General features: G+C 45.7%; 2 protein-coding genes and 1 pseudogene across 2 annotated transcripts; 2 read left to right on the forward strand and 1 right to left on the reverse strand.

Moving 5' to 3' along the window:
* Positions 1 to 1,454: 1,454 nt before the first annotated feature.
* Positions 1,455 to 2,016, forward strand: LOC119359463. The gene has a single exon (XM_037625644.1). It carries the CDS (start codon positions 1,518 to 1,520, stop codon positions 1,851 to 1,853), a length of 336 nt encoding a protein of 111 aa, XP_037481541.1. The 5' UTR covers positions 1,455 to 1,517; the 3' UTR covers positions 1,854 to 2,016.
* A 2,364-nt stretch (positions 2,017 to 4,380) lies between these two features.
* Positions 4,381 to 15,889, forward strand: LOC119357891. Its single transcript, XM_037624676.1, has 12 exons — positions 4,381 to 4,422; positions 4,526 to 4,621; positions 4,719 to 4,793; positions 5,034 to 5,081; positions 5,406 to 5,693; positions 7,271 to 7,427; positions 7,716 to 9,561; positions 9,764 to 9,932; positions 10,008 to 10,091; positions 10,275 to 10,531; positions 10,846 to 11,020; positions 15,613 to 15,889. Exons 1-11 carry the CDS (start codon positions 4,381 to 4,383, stop codon positions 11,018 to 11,020), a joined length of 3,237 nt encoding a protein of 1,078 aa, XP_037480573.1. The 3' UTR covers positions 15,613 to 15,889.
* LOC119357892 lies at positions 11,378 to 18,046 on the reverse strand (annotated as a pseudogene).
* Between the last annotated feature and the right edge of the window lie 442 nt (positions 18,047 to 18,488).

Below are 18,488 nucleotides of genomic sequence, written 5' to 3' on the forward strand. Positions count from 1 at the left end.
TTGAAAAAACTAGTAAATACTACATGTGTCCAGTAGTAATCTAGGAAATTTGAGCTTATCAGAGGTGTGCAGATTTAGGAGATAATAACTATTTTCTAAACAGATCAAAATTTTAGTTTATTATTTGATATTAATGAAGGGAGACAAAGCTACATGGGGTTTGCTGTAAAAAACATTTACTTTACTTACGGTTAACTTTGAGACCACCCCATTTTCTTCTTGGATTTGCCACTACCTATGAGCACCTCGAGATACTAAGTCCGTAAATTTTGAGTTTGACAAAGTTACCATACACACGTTGTAGTCTACGCTCGTATTGTCAATGCTGAAATAAATCCAAGTAAAGGCGCGCACATGTGCCAAATTTAAGATACAAATTAAGTCGTACAAACATGCATAAGTCATATGTAAGTCCATCCCACTTAGAGGTTGATGTGAAAATTTATGTTCTCGGAACCATTTAAAAAATTCCTCACTATTAGTTGTAAAATGGATAAGTATTTAAAACTGAAACTAAGGTGTTATTTGTAGTTGGGCTTCAGGTCTGTTTTCTAAAGAATAATCAATGCAACACCATATTCCGAAATAAAAAGTGCAGGAAATGCTTTCTCATTTGATTTGTCTATGTGTGTATGACAGATGTGGGTATCTAATATGGGTTGCCTAGCTCACCAACTGTTGTTGGACAACTCGATCAAGCTAAGAGGCTTTGCTTGTGCTTATCTTCTTAAACCCCATCTTATTAATTGATAAGTTTATCAAGACGAGAAGAATAATGGTGTCTACCATTTGCTTTTCCCTAACCGGCCAACGTAACTGAATGATGCCTTCTCTAAGGCCCACTTCACATTTAATTTTGGTGACAATGATTGTGGTATGGTCCAAACATTGCGAATTTTTTGGATTTTCATTCATTCGAAATTTCCAACAAATATGCACAACCAGTTAAAGGCATCTCTAATACTCCCTCTGTTCATAAATATAAGTTGTTCTGGTTTTTCTGTGAATATAATCATGTTTTATTGTGTTTGTTCATTCATTTAAGTCCTTATGTAGTTCATATTAAAATAATTTAAAAACATATTATATTTGTGAACGGAGGGTGTAGCTTGTAATTTACTTTGGTCATGAAAATGTACTCCCTCTTGTCGGGTGCATAAATCGGACTCCTAGGTGAGTAAGCACGCGTGTGTTCTGTTAGTGGTAGATAATCGCGCATGATTATCGTTGTAAGCCAAAAGATGTTAGAAAAGAAAAAGACACTGTACTACCAGCTCTTGTACCCATGATTGGCCGCAAAAATGCGCGGTCAGTTCTGTGCGCACCACACCGACTCTACATTTAAATACGGCCAAAGAGGAGTAAAGCAAAGACAGTGGGGCCACGAGAATTGCCCGATACCAAACCTCCCTTTATAAGTTGCAGCCCGAGTCTACCGTGACACGCGACGCTCGCTCTGCTCCAGCAGCGAAGCATTGTCATACACAAAAGCATCTACAGGTCCAGAGTGACAGAGAATGGGCAGATGCCTCTCTTTTCTACTCCTCCTGGGCGTCGCGCTTAAGCTCGCCGGCCCGGCCAACGGCGACATGTCGGCGGCGTTCGCCGGTACAGGGGCGGCGTACAGCATCGACGGCGCGGTGCGGCAGCTGATGTCGCCGCCGTTGATGAAGCTGGAGGACGGCGTGGACCCTGAGCTCAGTATCGACCTGGAGGTGCACCGCCGCGTCCTCGCCGGCATCAGCCCCGGTGCCCTGAGCCGCAACAGGCCCGCCTGCCCCGGCGCGTGCCCGGCTCCCGGAGGATCGTACACCAACCGGGGATGCCAGAAGAAGTACCAGTGCCGTGGCTGAATGGAGCAGCAGAGCACTCTGGCCGGCAACCTCCTGCACGCGTGCACGTTCGACCGGCGTAAATTTTCATTTCACATTTATATTTCGTTCCGCTATCTTGGAATAATGTGGCAGTCTTGTTGGAACAATTGTGACGTGATATCGATTGTTCTTGTTCACAGAACCATGGCGTCGATAATTTTGACTTTAGGCCATCTTCAACACACACCCGTTCGTGGATACGGATGTAGGAGTCAGCCACCCAACACTACTTACATACATTAAACCTGAAATCTAAAAAGCGGCCGGCCACTAAATAGACAGAACGAGCGGCCGAACGAGAGCCGCTCGATCTCGTCCCGATCGACGCCGCGCGGTGTCCAGGTGTCCCCTGGTCGGGAGGTGGGGCCGCGCCGCTCAGACCCGCGTGTGGACCAGTCGGCTGGTCCGATTTGCGCCGCGCCCGCGAGATAAATCGTCCGTGGGACCCACATGTCATCGAGGATTAGGCAGTTCTCCAGCGTTTTAGCCGTCGTGCGTAGTGGGCGGCGGTTTCGAATTTCGTGCCATTACCCCGTCCACCCCCACCTCTCGCCGCCCATTCCTCCACTTTCCCCCTTTGCTTTCGCCGTTGGTTGGTGCTCGGAGGCGGTTCCAAATCCGCTGGGTTGTGGTCGACGGCGGGGCGCGCCGCGAGGGTCGTCGTCCGCGGCGGCTCTGGTACTGCTCCTACGCGCGCTCCTCGTCTTCGTCCCTGCTTGTTTCTCCACTCGCCCGTCCTCCTTTTTCCGATGAGGTCGCTCGTTTTCCGGTGAGGTCGCGGTCGTTGTCAGGGAGGTCGAGGTAGAGGTCGAGGTCGCGGTCGGGGTTAGGGAGGTCGAACTCATTTTCCGGCGAGGTTGAGGTCACCCCAGCGGACTACTTCGTTTGGGAAACCGCCGGATTGGCAGGGATGGGTTAGGGTTGTGCTCATCCTGTCGTTTTTGAGTTGCAGTAGGGGGTGAGCTCGTGCATATGGTTCAGGGAGGATGAGTGGTTCGCGGCGATAGTGCCTCTTCTGTGGATTGAAGCCTCGCGGTGGATCTGGTGTTTTTGATGAGTGTTTCCCCCCGCGGTGTGCAACTCTGTCGCCCCTTGCGTGCAAATTAGGAGCAGCAGTAGACAATTTTTGAGTAATATAGCCAATCTGCCAGCCTTCTGGTGGTTCTCGTGGGTCATGTGCAAATTAGTACCTGTGCAAATTAGGGACCATTACCTGTGCTAACCAACTAAGAGGGTGAAACTTGTATCACGGCCACTTTTTAGTTGGTAGACACTTGTGTTCCAGTTGCACAAAATTCTATCCAGTTGGCTTCATTCATATAGTAGTTGGCTGTCCCTATGTTCTGCAGTTGCACCAATTTTTTTTTAGTTGGGTTTCTACATACTGTTCAGTTGCACAAGTTGCCTGCTCAGTTGGCTACATCACTTTTACTAGTTGGCTGTCCATATGTTCTACACCTGCACATGATTCTTTAGTTATTCTGTAAGTTGTATTAGATGTGCGCAATGTTGTGTGCAATGCATTGGCTGATTTCGTAGTTGGTGTTCAGAGATTTAAGTGGTTAGTTGCACAAAATTCTCCTCAGTTGGCTACTTCCATATAGTACTTGGCTGTCCATATGCTCTGTAGTTGCAGCAGTTGTTTTGGTCAGTTGGCTCACTGTTTTTGTGTGCAATGCATTGGCTGATTTCGTAGTTGGTGTTCAGAGATTTAAGTGGTTAGTTGCAAAAAATTCTCCTCAGTTGGCTGCGTCCATATAGTACTTTGGCTGTCCATATGCTCTGCAGTTGCAGCAGTTGTTTTGGTCAGTTGGCTCACTGTTTTTGTACTAGGTGGTTGTCTATACTGTGTTCAGTTGCACAAGTTGCCTGCTCGGTTGGCTGCATCACTTTTACTAAGTTGGCTATTCATATGTTATACAGTTGTGCCAGTTGCTCTACTTAGTTGGTTTTACTTAGTTGCATATGTTATACACTTTTACTAGTTGGCTGTTCCCCCCTCTGCTGTGTGCAACTAGGGACTCTTGTTTGTACATTTTTAGCACCGATGCTTGCCAATTTTCCAATATAATCTACCCAATCCACCAGCGTTGTGGTGGCTGTGGTGGTTTATGTGTTATTCTCCTGCTTTTGTGCAACTAGGACCCCTTGATTTGTGCAAATTTAGTACCAATGCTTGCCAATTTTCCATTTTAATTTTTCTCAATGTGCAAGTCTTTTGTTGTGGATGTGGTTGTTTTCATGTGTCTCCCTTCATGTTCAACTAGGGACGCTTTTTTCAGAATAAGTTATCTCACTGAGCTTGTTGCCTTTACTTAACTTTTTTCTGTCTAGGTATTACTTGTCACAGTTGGCAAGTAACAATTAGGCAGAAAAAAGTTAGTTGGCTTATTTGATGTCCAGTTTGCACAAGGTTTACTGCCCAGTTGGCTGCATGATTGTAGTAGTTGGTTGTCCACATCTTCTAACTATGTTTTTTTGTTGTATTTCCTTCTGCGGGGCAAAAATGGTTATAATAGGAGGAGATGCGGGTGGCAATGAAGGAGATGTATTTTTATTCACTTTTTTTTCTTTTGTTTTTGAGTTGTCTTTCAACTTATGCATGTATGCTAATGTCTTTTTTTCATGTTTTCTTTTGGTTGCTTAATCAGCATTCTGGAAGTCAACCTCTTCACCGGAACTCGAAGCGTCCTGCTAATCGCCAGCCACGACTTGCGCAGAGTGTTGAGCAGGGAGAGGATGTTGAGGTAAGTGGCATGTTGATGACACAAGTCCATTTTTTGGTTTTGTTTGGGTCATATAACATTTTTTTTATTTTTCCCATGCTCATGTTTTTTTTCTTAGGATGCTGATCAGTTCCGTGTTGTAAAGCGGACTAGATGTGCAGCACTTGGCAAGGGAGCTGAGTCATCTTCTAGGGTAAGTAAAATCTCAAATATAAGTGTTTTTTCTCGCCTTTTTTTAGATAGTGATGAAATTATGCAGCAGTTCGGAACGCTATTTTTTGTTTTTAGTCTGTCAATAACAACCTTTTGTAGTTGACATCTCTAGTCATTTTGATTTAAATACAGTTGACATTAGTTGGCATTAGTTGGCATCTTGTAGTTCACTAGTTGGCATGTTTTCATAGTTGACATCAGTGGTCATTTTTTTGTGCAGGCAGCAGTTGCTGGAGAAGCTGTCGCATCTTCCGCAGCAGATGCTGAGGTATGTGGGTTTTTTGTGTTTTTATGAGCTATTTGAATAGTTCTTTGCAAACCTTTTTTTTAGTTACTGTTTTTCTTGTGTTGCAATATCATTTCTTATTGTTGCACATACACTAGAACTTTTTGTAGCTGCCAGGTCTCGTTCTTTTTTTATTTACTGTTTTATTGTTGCACATTCAGTTGCACACTGGCAGTCTTTTTGCAGTTGTCCTCATGAGCTTTACTAGTTGCACAAATACATCATGATGATTGCTAGTTTTTTTTCATTCTTGTTTTTTCTCTTGTGTTTAATGTTTGTGTAATGCTTTCATTTTCTAATCAACAGGGCAGCGGCGAAGGAGTTGAGGTGCTTCCAAGGGAAGATGTGGAGCGACCATCACAAGCAGGCAGGATAAGGGCATCACCAGCGCGCTTTGCAAATTTCAACGCCTCTCTAACTCCACTACAGAAATCAGAGCTAGTTTCGAGGTCGGTCGGGGGGCTATTGAACTTATCAGACACACTTCCAGCGGACCTCACTAAGTTCCTGGTGCAGTCCTACCAGCCACAGACCTCTGAAATGGTTTTCCCAGGAAGGGGAAGGATCCGTGTTGATGCTGACAGTGTTCAGAGGGTATTTGATCTCCCAAACAAGGGTCCAAAAGTCAGATATTTAGTTGACAAGGATGCCACTAGGAGATTCAGACAGGCTTTCAACATAACTAGAAATTCTCATCCCCAGATCACTACATGGCTCAAGATGATTGAGCATATGGCTGGAAGAACGGATGACACATTTTTTATGGCCTGGCTTGCGGTTGCCTTCAGTACTTTTCTAGCACCAACCACGGCCTTGAAGCTCAGCCCAAAGTGTTATGGACTTGTGCTAGATCATCAAATGCTAAAGAATACAAACATCTGCCTCTTTGTAGCAGAACACATTAACGAAGCTTTCCAGAACATGGACCAGGAGAAGCAAACTGTTTGCTGCTGCTTGTATCACTTGATGGTTAGTGAAAACGACCACTTTTTTCCATCTGTTCCTGTTCTTTCTGTGCAGTTATAGTTTGCTGAAATTATCATAACAATAACTGAACTTGGCTTTTTCTTTTGTTTGGGTCTGGTGCAGATACTATACCTTGATGCGCTCGTACATGACATCCCAGTAAGCAACTGCGCGATACGATCGAATGCATGGGATAGTACTCTAATTGCCAAGGTGATCAAGAAGGATACTATCTCTCCTGGTGTGTTCGGCAAATTACAAGTGAGTTCTTTTTTGTTTTTTTCCAACAGTGTCTTCCTTCTATGTTCTTTTGATGTCTGGTCACTCTTTTTGGGAATTGCACAGAAAACTGTCATCAGTTGGCACAACAATGCATGTAGTTGCACAGATTATAGCTTTAAGTTTGGCAATCTGCACACATGTTTATTTTAAATTGGCACACCATCTTTTTTAAGTTGCACAGTTTTACTAATCTTGTTGCACAGATGTGTTGCATCAGTTGGTAGGAACTTTTTTTAGGTGCCATGTGTGTTGCACAGTTTTTGTGTCTTTGTTCAGTTGCATATATGTATAGTTGAATTTGTCTACCCCAGTATCTTGTTTGTAGTTGCACAGGTTGTAATGTGTGGTTTCATTCAACACACAAATCTATTTTGATAACCTTGTTATTTTCTGTTTCTCTTTTTTTACATCAGCTTAAAGAGGAGTATAGAGGCATCGAGCAGACACCACTGTTTGGTGGAATTTTGCAAGCTGAAGCATTTGTGGCATCCAAGTTACCAATAACATACAATCCGCAGGTTAGTGTTTTGCATACATAAACTTGTATCACTTACCAATATTTTTTCTATTGGCTGGGATGTATGTTCAGTTGGACATGTATAACTTTTGTAGTTGCGAAAATTCAGAATTTAGTTGGCTGTGATGTATGTTCAGTTGCACATATAAGGTTTTGTAGTTGCACATGTTCTTTTGGATAGTCAAAGTGTTCATTTACAACCATTGTCATCAACTTTTGGCAGAAATGCATGGTTTTTACTTTGTGCCACAGTGCATGTGTAGTTGGCTAGAATCATGTTTTTAGTTGGCCAGGAAGTGTGTATTAGTCGTTTTTGCTTATCACATCATGGTCAGTTACAGACATTGTTACTTTTTATTATTTTTTCTAACTGAATCAGTACTGAGTCTTTTTTGTGTTGATGCAGAAAAAGGCAAAAATTGCGAAAGTGGTCAATGAGCTATGCAAGGCTGTAACTGAACAGGTTGGCACCTTCATTAAAGAAGTTGCCAAGATTGATGACGAGGAACCAGATATTGATCCTTACATACAGCAGCCATCAATGCAAACTGGGGCATCACGCCGTGCTCCAAAAAGAAAGAGATGGCGGTCAACTATACAAGAAGAAGAAGAATTTGTTGAGGATGATTCAGAAGAAGATGAGGAAATGGGAGCAGCGATAGATGCTGACGACGATGAGGAGACAGATGCGGATGAATCAGAGGAGGAGGACAAGGATGAGGATGACAATGAAGAATATGCAGAGGAGGAGGAGGATGAGGAGGAAGAGGAGGAGGAGGAGGAGGAGGAGGAGGACAAACAAGAAGAGGACAAAGGAGAGGAGGAGAACAAGGAAGAAGATAGTGATGCAGAGGAGGAGGAAGAAAAAGGTGAGGCCAGAGAGGGGGACGGGGACAAAGGGGCAGCAGTTGATGGCAGTGAGAGGGGAGAAGACAAAGGCGCAGCAGCTGATGGCAGTGAGAGGGAAGAAGACGAGGATGAAGAAGACGAGGATGATTATGGTGATGATAAAGGGGGATCCAATGGAGGCAGCGACAGCAGCGATGACGATGATGATGACAACGCTCCTGGTTCTGGTGGTACAGGTGGCAACACATCCAGGAGGACTAGCACTCACGCCACCCCTGCGAGCAGCAGCAATTCATTGAGTAGCAGGAGCACACTACAGTTGTTGATTGACAAGACTTGCTGGAAAGACAAGGATTTGCCAAAGTCAAAGAAAAATGACGAAGCAGAGTCTCAGGGAAGCATTGATATGTTCAAGCTCTGCAACTTGAAGCCAGCTTTGCCAACCACCTTTCCCGTGCCAGATTTCAGCGACAAAGATATGTGTGAGAAGATCAACTTTGCCATTGACAAGAGCCTGTTCTTATCAACTGATGCTGAAAAGAATCAAATTGACATGGAGGAAGCAGGGAAGGGTCTTGACTGGGTTCATTCAAAGCAAAAATACAAGGAATATTTAAAGCAGCTCCCAGACCTAAGCTCCAGCAAGAGCAAGGCAGCATCCACGGCAAACCCTCACGTGATCCAGAAGTGTAAAGCAGTTTCAATGAAGAAGAATCTGCAGTTGCCTCAAACCAAGGAGAAGATGGTGAGTGAAGATGCTGAAGTAAATATGGTCAAGGAAGCTGTGCTTCAAACTGATATGCCAACAGTAGTGAGCAGAGAGCCAACCAATGTCAGAGAAGTTCAACAGATCAAGGGGAAGACTCCCCTTTCAACAGTCCCACCAAAACCACCTAAGCAGAAGATTGTCAAGTTTGCCAGGGGCGCAAAGGGGGAACAGGCCACAAAAGATTTGGGGTTCAGAGACGAGAGAGAGCTGCGAGCTGCAGCCATTGATGCAGGGGTGCCAAGTTCTGCCAGGTTGCTGCCAACTCAGACTGAAAAGATGCCAACTACAGATACCAGTGTGCCAACTGATGTGTCAGTTAGCAGTATGGTCACAGTCAAAACCACCACAGCTGGTCAGGAAGGCACCACTACAACTGCAAGTCCCAAGGTGCCTACTGATAGAGATGCTTCAATGCCAAACACAAAAGGAGGTGATCCAACTATCAAAGTGCCGTCCCCAAGAGTTGTCTTTCAGCAACCATTAACACAAGAGGAGGTGTTCGACATTATAAGTAGGTGCAAGCCTCCAAGGCCGCCAACTACAACACTATTGCGAACCAAGTCAGTGAATGATGCACCCATGTTTGTGCCACAAGGAGATGCCCTGGTCCTTGAACCCTTACGAAGATCAAACTCTTATCATGGTGACGGGTTCTGTGATGCACCATCTTTTGACCTCGGCATAGATGGTGATGCTCCAGCACCTGCTCCAGCAGTAGATACAGCGGAAGCCAGTGTGATTAGCATCGATGAGTGTGAGTTAGACCCAGCAGCTGTGAATAAAGGATGTGATGCTGCTGATGCTGGCAAGGCAATATCTCAAGAACTAGATGTTGGTTCACCAGAGAATTGCCACACCCCGATATGCGCAGAACCAGAACTTGGCATGAGCAGTTCTTCGGGGCCACCTCTTCCACGAAGACAGAGGAGGGTAAGAAGGCCTGCAGCATCTCAAAGGTCTCCATTCATCGACTACAACAAGAACAAGACTTTCAGCACCAATGAGGTAGTGAACAAGCTTTACGCTGCCCTCTTGTATTGGGTCAGGCATCACAAAGGAGCAAATGATGGAGCTACCAGGTAAACTAACTCCCCACAGCCTTCATACATATCTTTTTCAGTTGCATAGCACCAGCCACTTAGTTGCACAGAAAGTATAGTATGTTGCACAGAACAGGGCTTTTAGTTGCACACTGTTCTTTTTTCATTTTCATGCACATTTTTTTGCTGCTGTGACCCTTCGAGCTAACTTGTCTTTTTATTGCTTTCAAAAAAAAATCAGCCCTGAGATAATCAGGTATGGTGCTTTCTACATTTCTTTAAAGGAGTTAGTTGATTCGATGAAGCCGGTTCAATGGTTGTCAAAAATTGTTATTGAGACTGGAATCTTACACATCACGGATAACTTACCAGAAGGGTCAAAGAAGGTTGTTATGCCACTGAGGTTTTCTGTAAGTTTTTCCAAAACCTTCTTGAGGCCTTTCACCTACTAAGGAGTTTTGAGCCATGTTTTATAATCTCTGCAGATAAAATTACAGCAAGGGATCCACAATGTGGATGAGATGAACAAGAAGTTTGATTACAAGAACCGTCTCGACAAGAAAGACTTGGTGAGTGTTGTGCCCACATCATCAATCTTTTTTTAGTTGGCACCCACAGCATGTCCAGTTGCACATGACACATCTGTTAGTTGGCAGATACTTGTTGCAACCCGTTTTTAACTTGACAAAGTCTTTTTACTGTTTTTCTTAGCTACATCTTGTATTTGTGTCTGAAATCGTTCACGCTTGCAGGTCATGCTGCCAGTGCTCGAGTGCGCAGATGTAACCGATAAGGACGGAGGGAGGCATTATTGGGTCTTCAGTGTCAACTTGAGGGACGGACGCTTCGAAGTTCTTGATTCAAGCAGGACGCTGGACAACATTGAGCTGATGAACAACGCCTCTACCATTGCGGGGGCAGTACGCCAGCTATGGAGGAAGCATTACCCAAAGTTCAGCATCGAGCACTTCCAGATTATTGACATTGACGTACCGAAGCAGCTTGGCAAGTAAGACAATAAGCATTTCATTCATTCTCAATCAAATACAATCATTTTGTAGTTTTTAAATTTTTCTACATGTGCAATCTTTAGTATTTTTAAGACACAGTACTAGTCTTCAATCTGTATTATCATTTTTATGAGTTTCTAATGGATTATCTAGCTAGTTGCAGAGTGGCGCGTAAGTAGTTGCAAAGTGGCACATAATGAGTTGCAGTAGAACACAAGCAGTTGCACAGTAGGACATAAGTAGTTGCACAGAGTGCATTACCTTTTTTTGGTTTTAATTTTATGTGACAATTTTTTTTGCCCATTTTTTGCAGTAATGAGTGTGGGTTGTTCGCACTGCTTAACGCCACCGAGTGGAATGGTAGCCAACTGCCCAACTACGACCCCAAGGAAGTACTCAACATCAGGAAGAAGCTGACGTATGATTGGGTCACCAGCGTGCACAACACCGCCCCATGGAGGAAGTTGCTGAGATACGACAAGGAGTAGGTCAGTACTATTTTTTTTCTGCTCCATGGAGGAAGTTTCTGGTTTGTACAATTTTATTAAGTAGATTTTGTAGTTGCACACTGCTAGTAATTGCGTTTGCAACTCAATATCATCACTTTTGTTGATACATTAGGAGCACTGGATATACAATTGTTCAACAACTAAATATTTAACCAGTTGCCAACAAAGGCACAAATAGCAACTTTTTTTTACACAGTGCATGAACTAATTCAAGCAGCATAAATTAGATAAAGAGGAATCATAGATGCTGAATGTGTCCACTTGGTCCCAACATTGCTAAAAAAGACATCATTATTTTTCCTTTTTTGTTCCAAAGTTACAAATGAGGAAACAGAATCATAGGAGCCTATGTGGACACACACCAGCAGTGTGCTCTGTAGATTGGCACTGGCTGCATTTGTTTTTCTTCTTTGGGTGTAGCTCCAGCGCCGATTTGTACCGTCGACTCTTTGCCCTACCCTTTGTAGTAGACCTTGGAGGATCCCTGGGCACAAAATCATCAGAAGCTTGTGCATGGGATGCAGCCTCCAACGGGGCAGTAGGACCGTCACGATCACCTGTGTAATAATCATATAAAAAGTTTAGTATTTTTGTTATTGTGCAACCAGCACTGATGTTCTGTGCAACCACACAGTACATTTTTGTGCAACTAACTGGTTGCTGTGTGCAAGTTAAGTTGAAAAAAAACACCTGCAGTAGCACGGCCTATCATGGTACTTGGATTGTAGTCGCCTATGGGCAGAACATGAAAAACAAGTTAGATTTTTAGCTTGATCCTCAAACTAACACAGCGCACGCAACTAGGTAGCATGTTTCTGTTCAAATGGGCACTATGATATGTGCAACTAAAGTCACTCACCCTAGTTTTTGTTTTGGAGTCGGTGAAGGTACTAACCTGGGTTATGAGCCCCCTGAGTCCTGCCTGTAGGTCCATTGGGAGTAGCACAAAGGGCACTGCTAGTTGGGCCTGGCGGGGGAGGAGGTCTTTGAGGGTTGGCATCACCTATAGGCAGAACAGGACAAACAAGTCAGTTGTGTTTATCTTTTTTATGCTCGAACTAACACAGCATGCGCAACTAGGTAGCCTGTTCGGTGCAACTGAGCACCATGATGTGTGCAATTGGTGTTACAGACCTAGTTTGATGGGGAGTTGGGGGAAGGTAATTACCTAGACGACGAGCCCCCTGAGTGCTGCCTGTAGGGCCATTGGGAGGAGCATGCGGGGGAGGAGGTGGCGGAGGATGCCGTGTACAGCCAGGAGGGGGAGGAGGTCCTTGAGTGTTGACATCACACATATGCATAACTGGAAAAAATAAGTTAGCTGTGTTATCTTTGATGCGTGAACTAACACAGCGTGCGCAACTAGGCAGTATGTTCTTGTCCAAGTGGCTACCATGGTGTGTGCAACTGGGCACAATGATGTGTGCAACTGAAGTTACACACCTAGTTAGATCAGGAGTTGGGGCAGGTAATTACCTGGATGATGAGCCCCCTGATTGCTGCCTGGAGGTGGAGGAGGTCCTCGAGGGTTGCCATCATCTGATGGCCCCGTTGCAGCAGTCGGTTTTTTCATTTTCCTGGACTTGTTCAGGTGGCCGATCTCGGTACGTGCTGCACGCATATGCTTGTATACAATAGCTTGTGCTGGATCAGAACCACTCGCAAACTTTGCTAGTTTCCGAAAATCGTATATCATGTTCCTCTCCCTTATCTGCTTCTTTGATTGAGGAGGCATTTCATCCGGTTTCTCATAACCAGTCCCTGGCGCACTAGGTACAGCAGTAGGTGTCCACCGTCTTAGCAGGTACCTTTCCGGTATGACATCAACGCCAACATGGGTGAACACCTTGAGGATGTGGCAACAGAGGATGCCGTCCTTGTCCATTTTACAACACTCACACAAATAGGAACGCTCCTCCACCCTTGCCTGCACCAAGTAGTTTCGAGAAACATATTTCGCAACAAATTCCTGGTTCGGTCTGAGCTCAAACACATCAGCACCAACTTGGAATGCATTATAACGTCCAATCAGCTCAAACTCTTCTCTAAACTTGCGGTAAAGGTCTCTAGTATAGGTTTTGTAAGCTTGCTTCTCTATTGGGAAGTTGGACCACAACTCAATCTCAAGGTGTTGTGTCCTGTAATCATTGCAGCCTTCCTTGGCAAGGATGTGGTTCTGTATTTTTTCATATTGCTTGACGAAGTTCAACATTGAGTTGTGTGGGTTCACATATCTTTTGAGGACGGCGTTGAACCCCTCACTACGCTGTGTAGACTGGAGGAAGGGAAAGAACCTGTGTTTGAAGTAGCACGGCACCCAAGTTGACCTGTATTCGTACAACTTCTCAAAGTGCGTGTGTGCCATAGCCTCATACTTGATCATTAACCCAGCCCAATTCTGCTCAAACTCGTCTATAGTGAAGCTGAAGTCAACACACTTGTTGAAATCATCAGAGAGTCCTGGATTCCGGCACAGCAACCAACCAACCTTTTCCTAAGCCTTTTTCATGATGTGCCATCGACAACAACGGTGCACGGTGGTTGGAAAGATGCTCTGTATTGACTGCCTCATCGCACCATCCTGATCGGTGATGAAGTTGTCAGGAGGTTTTCCATCCATAGCCTCTAGGAATGCTCCAAAGACCCAATCAAAGCTCGATGCCAACTCCTGCCTCACAAACGCGCAACCCAGCATGAAAGATTGGCCATGTCGGTTTATTCCTATGAAGGGCGCGAACGGCATATTGTACAAGTTGGTCATGTAGGTGGTGTCAAACGATATGCAATCGTGGTACGCCTCCACATAAGCTTTTCGAGCTAAGCCGTCCACCCAAAATATGTTGACAACTCTGTCCTCTTCATCATATTTCACCTTATAGAAGAAGTCTGGATCGGTTTTTTGTATATCCTTGAAGTGCGCAATTGTCTCAATCAGATCACCCTCCTTTGTGTCATCTCTACGGAAACTTGTACAAAGATTTGTTATTGCCTTTGGTCCGAACGGCACCATCATCTCAGATCCATAGAACTCTGCCATTACATGCATCATTCGTCCTGCATAATACAAAAACAAACAGTATATCCTTTTTTTAGTTGCACAAATGCGCACATCCAGCTGCACAGTAATAGGACACATGTTGGCACAGAAGATAATCACAGGAAATGGACACCTAGCTGCACCTTTTTAAAAACACTTTGCAGTTTTTGCATACAGGACATTGTGTATTTGCACAGTAAAGACAATCTAGTTGCACAAGAAGCACCCAAAGTGATATATAAAAAGCATGGGAAGTTGGACAGCAGTTGCATAGTTAAGCCATTTCAGTTGCACAGTAGTACCATAACAGTTGCACACTGGACTGCCTAGAGGGAAACTTAATTCTTCAAGGGATATAGAAAAACACCACACCTGTAGTCAAGTTGCAGTTATACAAGATGCGCAGAAACTCCTTTTCATCAGGTGAGATGCCTTGGTGGGATCTCAAGTATTTGGACAATGAAGGTTTGTTCACGAGCGGATGATTGTGGTCACGAACAAAGTGCGTCACCTCCCATCGCCCATCTATCAGCTTCACCAACATTTTCGCCTTGCATTCAGTCTGCTTTATTGTCTCACGTTTGCGCTTCTTCTTCTTCTTACTAGTACCAGCATCCTCTTCAGCAAATATTGGAGGTTCTTCTTCCATCTCCTCATCACTGTTAACAGATGTTGGATCTGGAATAGGGTCCAGGTAAGGAGGAGCCTCAGCTCCTCCATCATCAGCTTTGGGCTTCTTGAACTTGTTGCAGCAAAACTATTGTTTTATCAATTCATTGGTGCGGGGTGTCCGTCTAGAGGTGTTAATCTTGATAGAGAAACCCATCCGTAGTGTGTAACTGTTGTAGTGATCCTTAGCAATTTGAAGGCTGTCAAACCTCATGCCAACATAGGGTTCCATAGGTTGAGAACCAGCCTCATCCTCTCCTTCTTCTACTTGCACAACTCTGTCAAAAGCCCCAGCTTCTAGCTCAGTCCTGGTTGGACCAGGAACATTTGCCTCGGTTCCTGTGTCATCAAGAGTATGGCTCTCTGACTGCAAAGACATCACTACAGGGGCACCATGGGTTGATGACTGGCCTGCCACATTGTCATGGCCCGTAGGGTTACCATCACGACTTGCCTGCGTGTAGTAAACAGATCGACCATTTTCTGTGCAGTTTCCTTATTGTATGCTGGGTTGCTGCTGATCCATATCATGAGGAAGCTCATTGAGATCTGGAGGCAACTCATTGAGATCAAGCATTTTTTCCCTTGTTTTTGGATGCTGCCACACACTCCCTGCACATATAAAAAAAGAAGAAATTGATGCCATCAGTTGGTAACCACAGAAAAACTGTGTTTCAAAACAACCTAAAAGCAACATGACCATAGCATAATCTTTTATTATAACAGTTATGAATTTTTTTGTTTGCACAGAGTTGTTATGTTAGTTGCACAGTTTGCAGTAAATAACTGGCAAGAGCATGACTTCTTTTTGCTACAGAGTTTTTCTTACCCTTTTTCCTTTTTGTTTTGTTGCAATGATCTGTAGGTTTCCGTTTCGCAAGGAGCTCTTTTCAGATTTTTCTGCACATAATTGGATGCTACATTTGAGAAGGAAAATCCAGGTGAAAGAAGAAAGAAGAATTGGAGGACAGATTATAGTTATATGTTTTTCATCGCCGTTTATGTTTCTAGATCTGGTATATTTGAACATATTAATATGGTTTGCAATAGGTGTGGGACCAGAATATATGCGTGGGACAAGATTTGTGTGTGAATATGTTAATATGGTTTGTGGCTTCATTAGCCATGGACAAAAGTTCCTATGTTTTTCCTGTTGCACTACAGATTTCTGGTTTTCGCTAGAATAGACGTCTCAATTTCCAGGATTTCCACTTGGCCAGCATACATATTCAGTTGGACATTCAATGCTTTTAGTTGGCTAGAATAGATGTCTCAGCTGGCCAGGTTGCATTTTTTCAGTTTTGTGGCCAACATGCATGTTCAGTTGGACAGTTAATGCATTCAGTTGGCTAGAATAGATGTCTTAGTTGCCTAGAATAGATGTCTTAGTTGGTCATCAGTTTTTGGCCAACATGCATGTTTAGTTGGCCAGAAAACATGTTTTTTATTTTCACATATACTACATTTTTTCCAAAGTGTTCACTCAGAAACATGTATTGCCAGATATATGTTTTTAGTTGGCAGGATACATGTTTAGTTGGCCAGGATACATGTTCAGTTGGCTGGGATGCATGTTTAGTTGCACATTTATGAATTTTTAGTTGCACATGTTCAACAAAGCATTGGGCAGTCAATTTTCTGTTCATTTTGCAAATAATAACTAGAAGTTGGCTTTTAATCATGTTTTAATTGGCCAGATAACTCGTTTTTAGTTGGCTTGTTTTTAACACATCCATGTGGTAGTTTTTGGCATGTTTAACACATCCAGCATGTTTAACATCTGGTGTGATGTGCCAGATTCACCTCTTTTTTGAAGCAGATTCTCCATGGATCCATGGAGAAGGGGGAAGCGAAGAGGTGCAGAGGGGGCTTACCTGCTTCGATCTTACTGCCTGGTATGGCTCTGACCACCCTGCCCTTTAGATCTTGAAGCAGCTCCTTCTACTTTGGGGCTCCCATGGCGGCTGTGTAGGAGGAGGAAGAAGGGCTGGGGGCGATTGCGTTTGGATCTGTTTCTGGCGTGCAGAAGAAGAAGAAGGCAGCGTCGGTGGGGCTGAGGCGTGGGGGCGAGAGATGGCGTGGATTCTGCAACCTGGGCAGATCCCGCGGCCAGCTGGTGCACATGATCCCGCGGCCAGGAGGGTGCACGTTTGGCGAGGAGGGTGCACGTGATCCTGCGGCCAGCTGGTGGGCGGGGCAGTTGCCTTTTTGGCTCCGACGGGCAGGGACCAGGTGGACTGTTTCCTCTTTTTCGCTCGAGGGGGGACCAGGTGGTTTCCTTTTTTCGGGTGGCCACTGGCTAGCGATCCCAGGGCGGCCGGCCGCCCACTAGACGCGTCCTACATTAAAATACTATTTAAATAAATCAGAAGAATTTCATCAGATACGATAGATTTCATTAAAGTTCTGACATAAACCCTATACCGGGCGACCATCTTGTACACGTGGCCACACAGCCGTCGCCGTTCGTGTCGTCATCGTCCCTCCAACGGCGAAAGAGTACCAGAGGGCCGCGGCAGCCTTGTCCGATGGCTGTTTGCTGCTCGTGAAGGAGCTACTCAGCCTCCTCCTGGGTAGTGTGGAGGACTGACCCGACCAATGCAAATGACGCTCGCGAAGCTCTGACGACGGGCTTGCCCCTGCCGACATTGGTGAAGGAGTCGCTATGCGCCCATTCCTCGTGGATCCTAGCAAGCTAGCTGTCAAAGGTGGTGGGGACACCGGCGGTCGTCTCTACTGTCGCGATGAATCGGTCGAGCGCCCACGCGGTGGCGAGGTCTGAGTCATTGCGGACCTGCGTCGAACTTGGTGAACACCGACCGGCGGACGGTGTTGCGCCGGTTGTACCGTGACTGCCGCCTCGCTGTGCTCCTCCTCGAAGACAACGTACCGCCGACCCCGCCACCTCTGAGCTAGTGGAGGATGGGGCCCCGCGCCTTCGTTGTCACGGTGGCATCTCCTCCTTGATGGGGCGGCGGTTGTAGCGGGGCGGCGACATGGGCCCATCGATGCGAGCGTACTGGTTGCATGCCGACGGTGACACTGGCTCATCCTTGACGTAGTGTCCGATCCCGACACCATGGTTGCACGGGGCAATGCCGACTCCTTGATGCGGCGCCCAATCAGGCCGTCGCCGCAGTTGCGCGCGCGTGGGTGGGGGGCTCCTCCTTCACCCGCTGGAGAGGGGGCGCCGGCTCCAGCTTCACGCGGTAGCACGGCAGGGACGGTGGCTCCTCCTTGACTCGTGTCAGCGGCAATGGTGGTGTTGGGCCTATCTGACGAAGCAAACGCTCCGTCATGATCTTCATATGACGGACGGATTCTTCATCCGTCAGAGCGGCCTCAACGAGAAGGCGGGGCCGTTAGTGCGACGTCTAGTCTTCCTCATCGCCGAAGGAGATGATGATCTCCTCCTTACTGGAGGAGCCGACCGCCATGGATGCCGATGGGCCCGAAGAGCGAGCATGGTGGCGCCCAAATCCGCCTGATGATGAACCGCCACCGTCACCGCCTCCACCTGCCGGCACGGAGAACCATGACTTCGGCATCTTCGCGGGAGTTGAAGGGGCTCGAATAGGACAAAGTGTGGCCATGCATCGCCGACGCGTGGCTTAAATAGCCGCTGCCAGTTCTTGCGAAGGGCCGACCAATCGCTTCAATGCGACGCATCTGCCGGAGTTGGTTCGTCAGGAAGCTGCGTCCGCAATGAAGCAGTGACTCCTGAGAGGTCGTGTCGGTCAA

This window comes from Triticum dicoccoides, chromosome 2A (assembly GCF_002162155.2).
Source record: "Triticum dicoccoides isolate Atlit2015 ecotype Zavitan chromosome 2A, WEW_v2.0, whole genome shotgun sequence".
Classification (NCBI taxonomy): domain Eukaryota; kingdom Viridiplantae; phylum Streptophyta; class Magnoliopsida; order Poales; family Poaceae; genus Triticum; species Triticum dicoccoides.

Excerpts from the sequence above, each read along its gene's own strand:
- LOC119359463 (XM_037625644.1), top strand. The coding sequence starts at position 1,518 with ATGGGCAGATGCCTCTCTTTTCTACTCCTCCTGGGCGTCGCGCTTAAG.
- LOC119357891 (XM_037624676.1), top strand. The coding sequence starts at position 4,381 with ATGGTTATAATAGGAGGAGATGCGGGTGGCAATGAAGGAGAT. Across the intron at positions 4,794-5,033 it reads GAGCTGAGTCATCTTCTAGG|GCAGCAGTTGCTGGAGAAGC; the intron begins GTAAGTAAAATC and ends TTTTTTGTGCAG. Across the intron at positions 5,694-7,270 it reads ATGCTGACAGTGTTCAGAGG|AAAAAGGCAAAAATTGCGAA; the intron begins GTATTTGATCTC and ends GTGTTGATGCAG.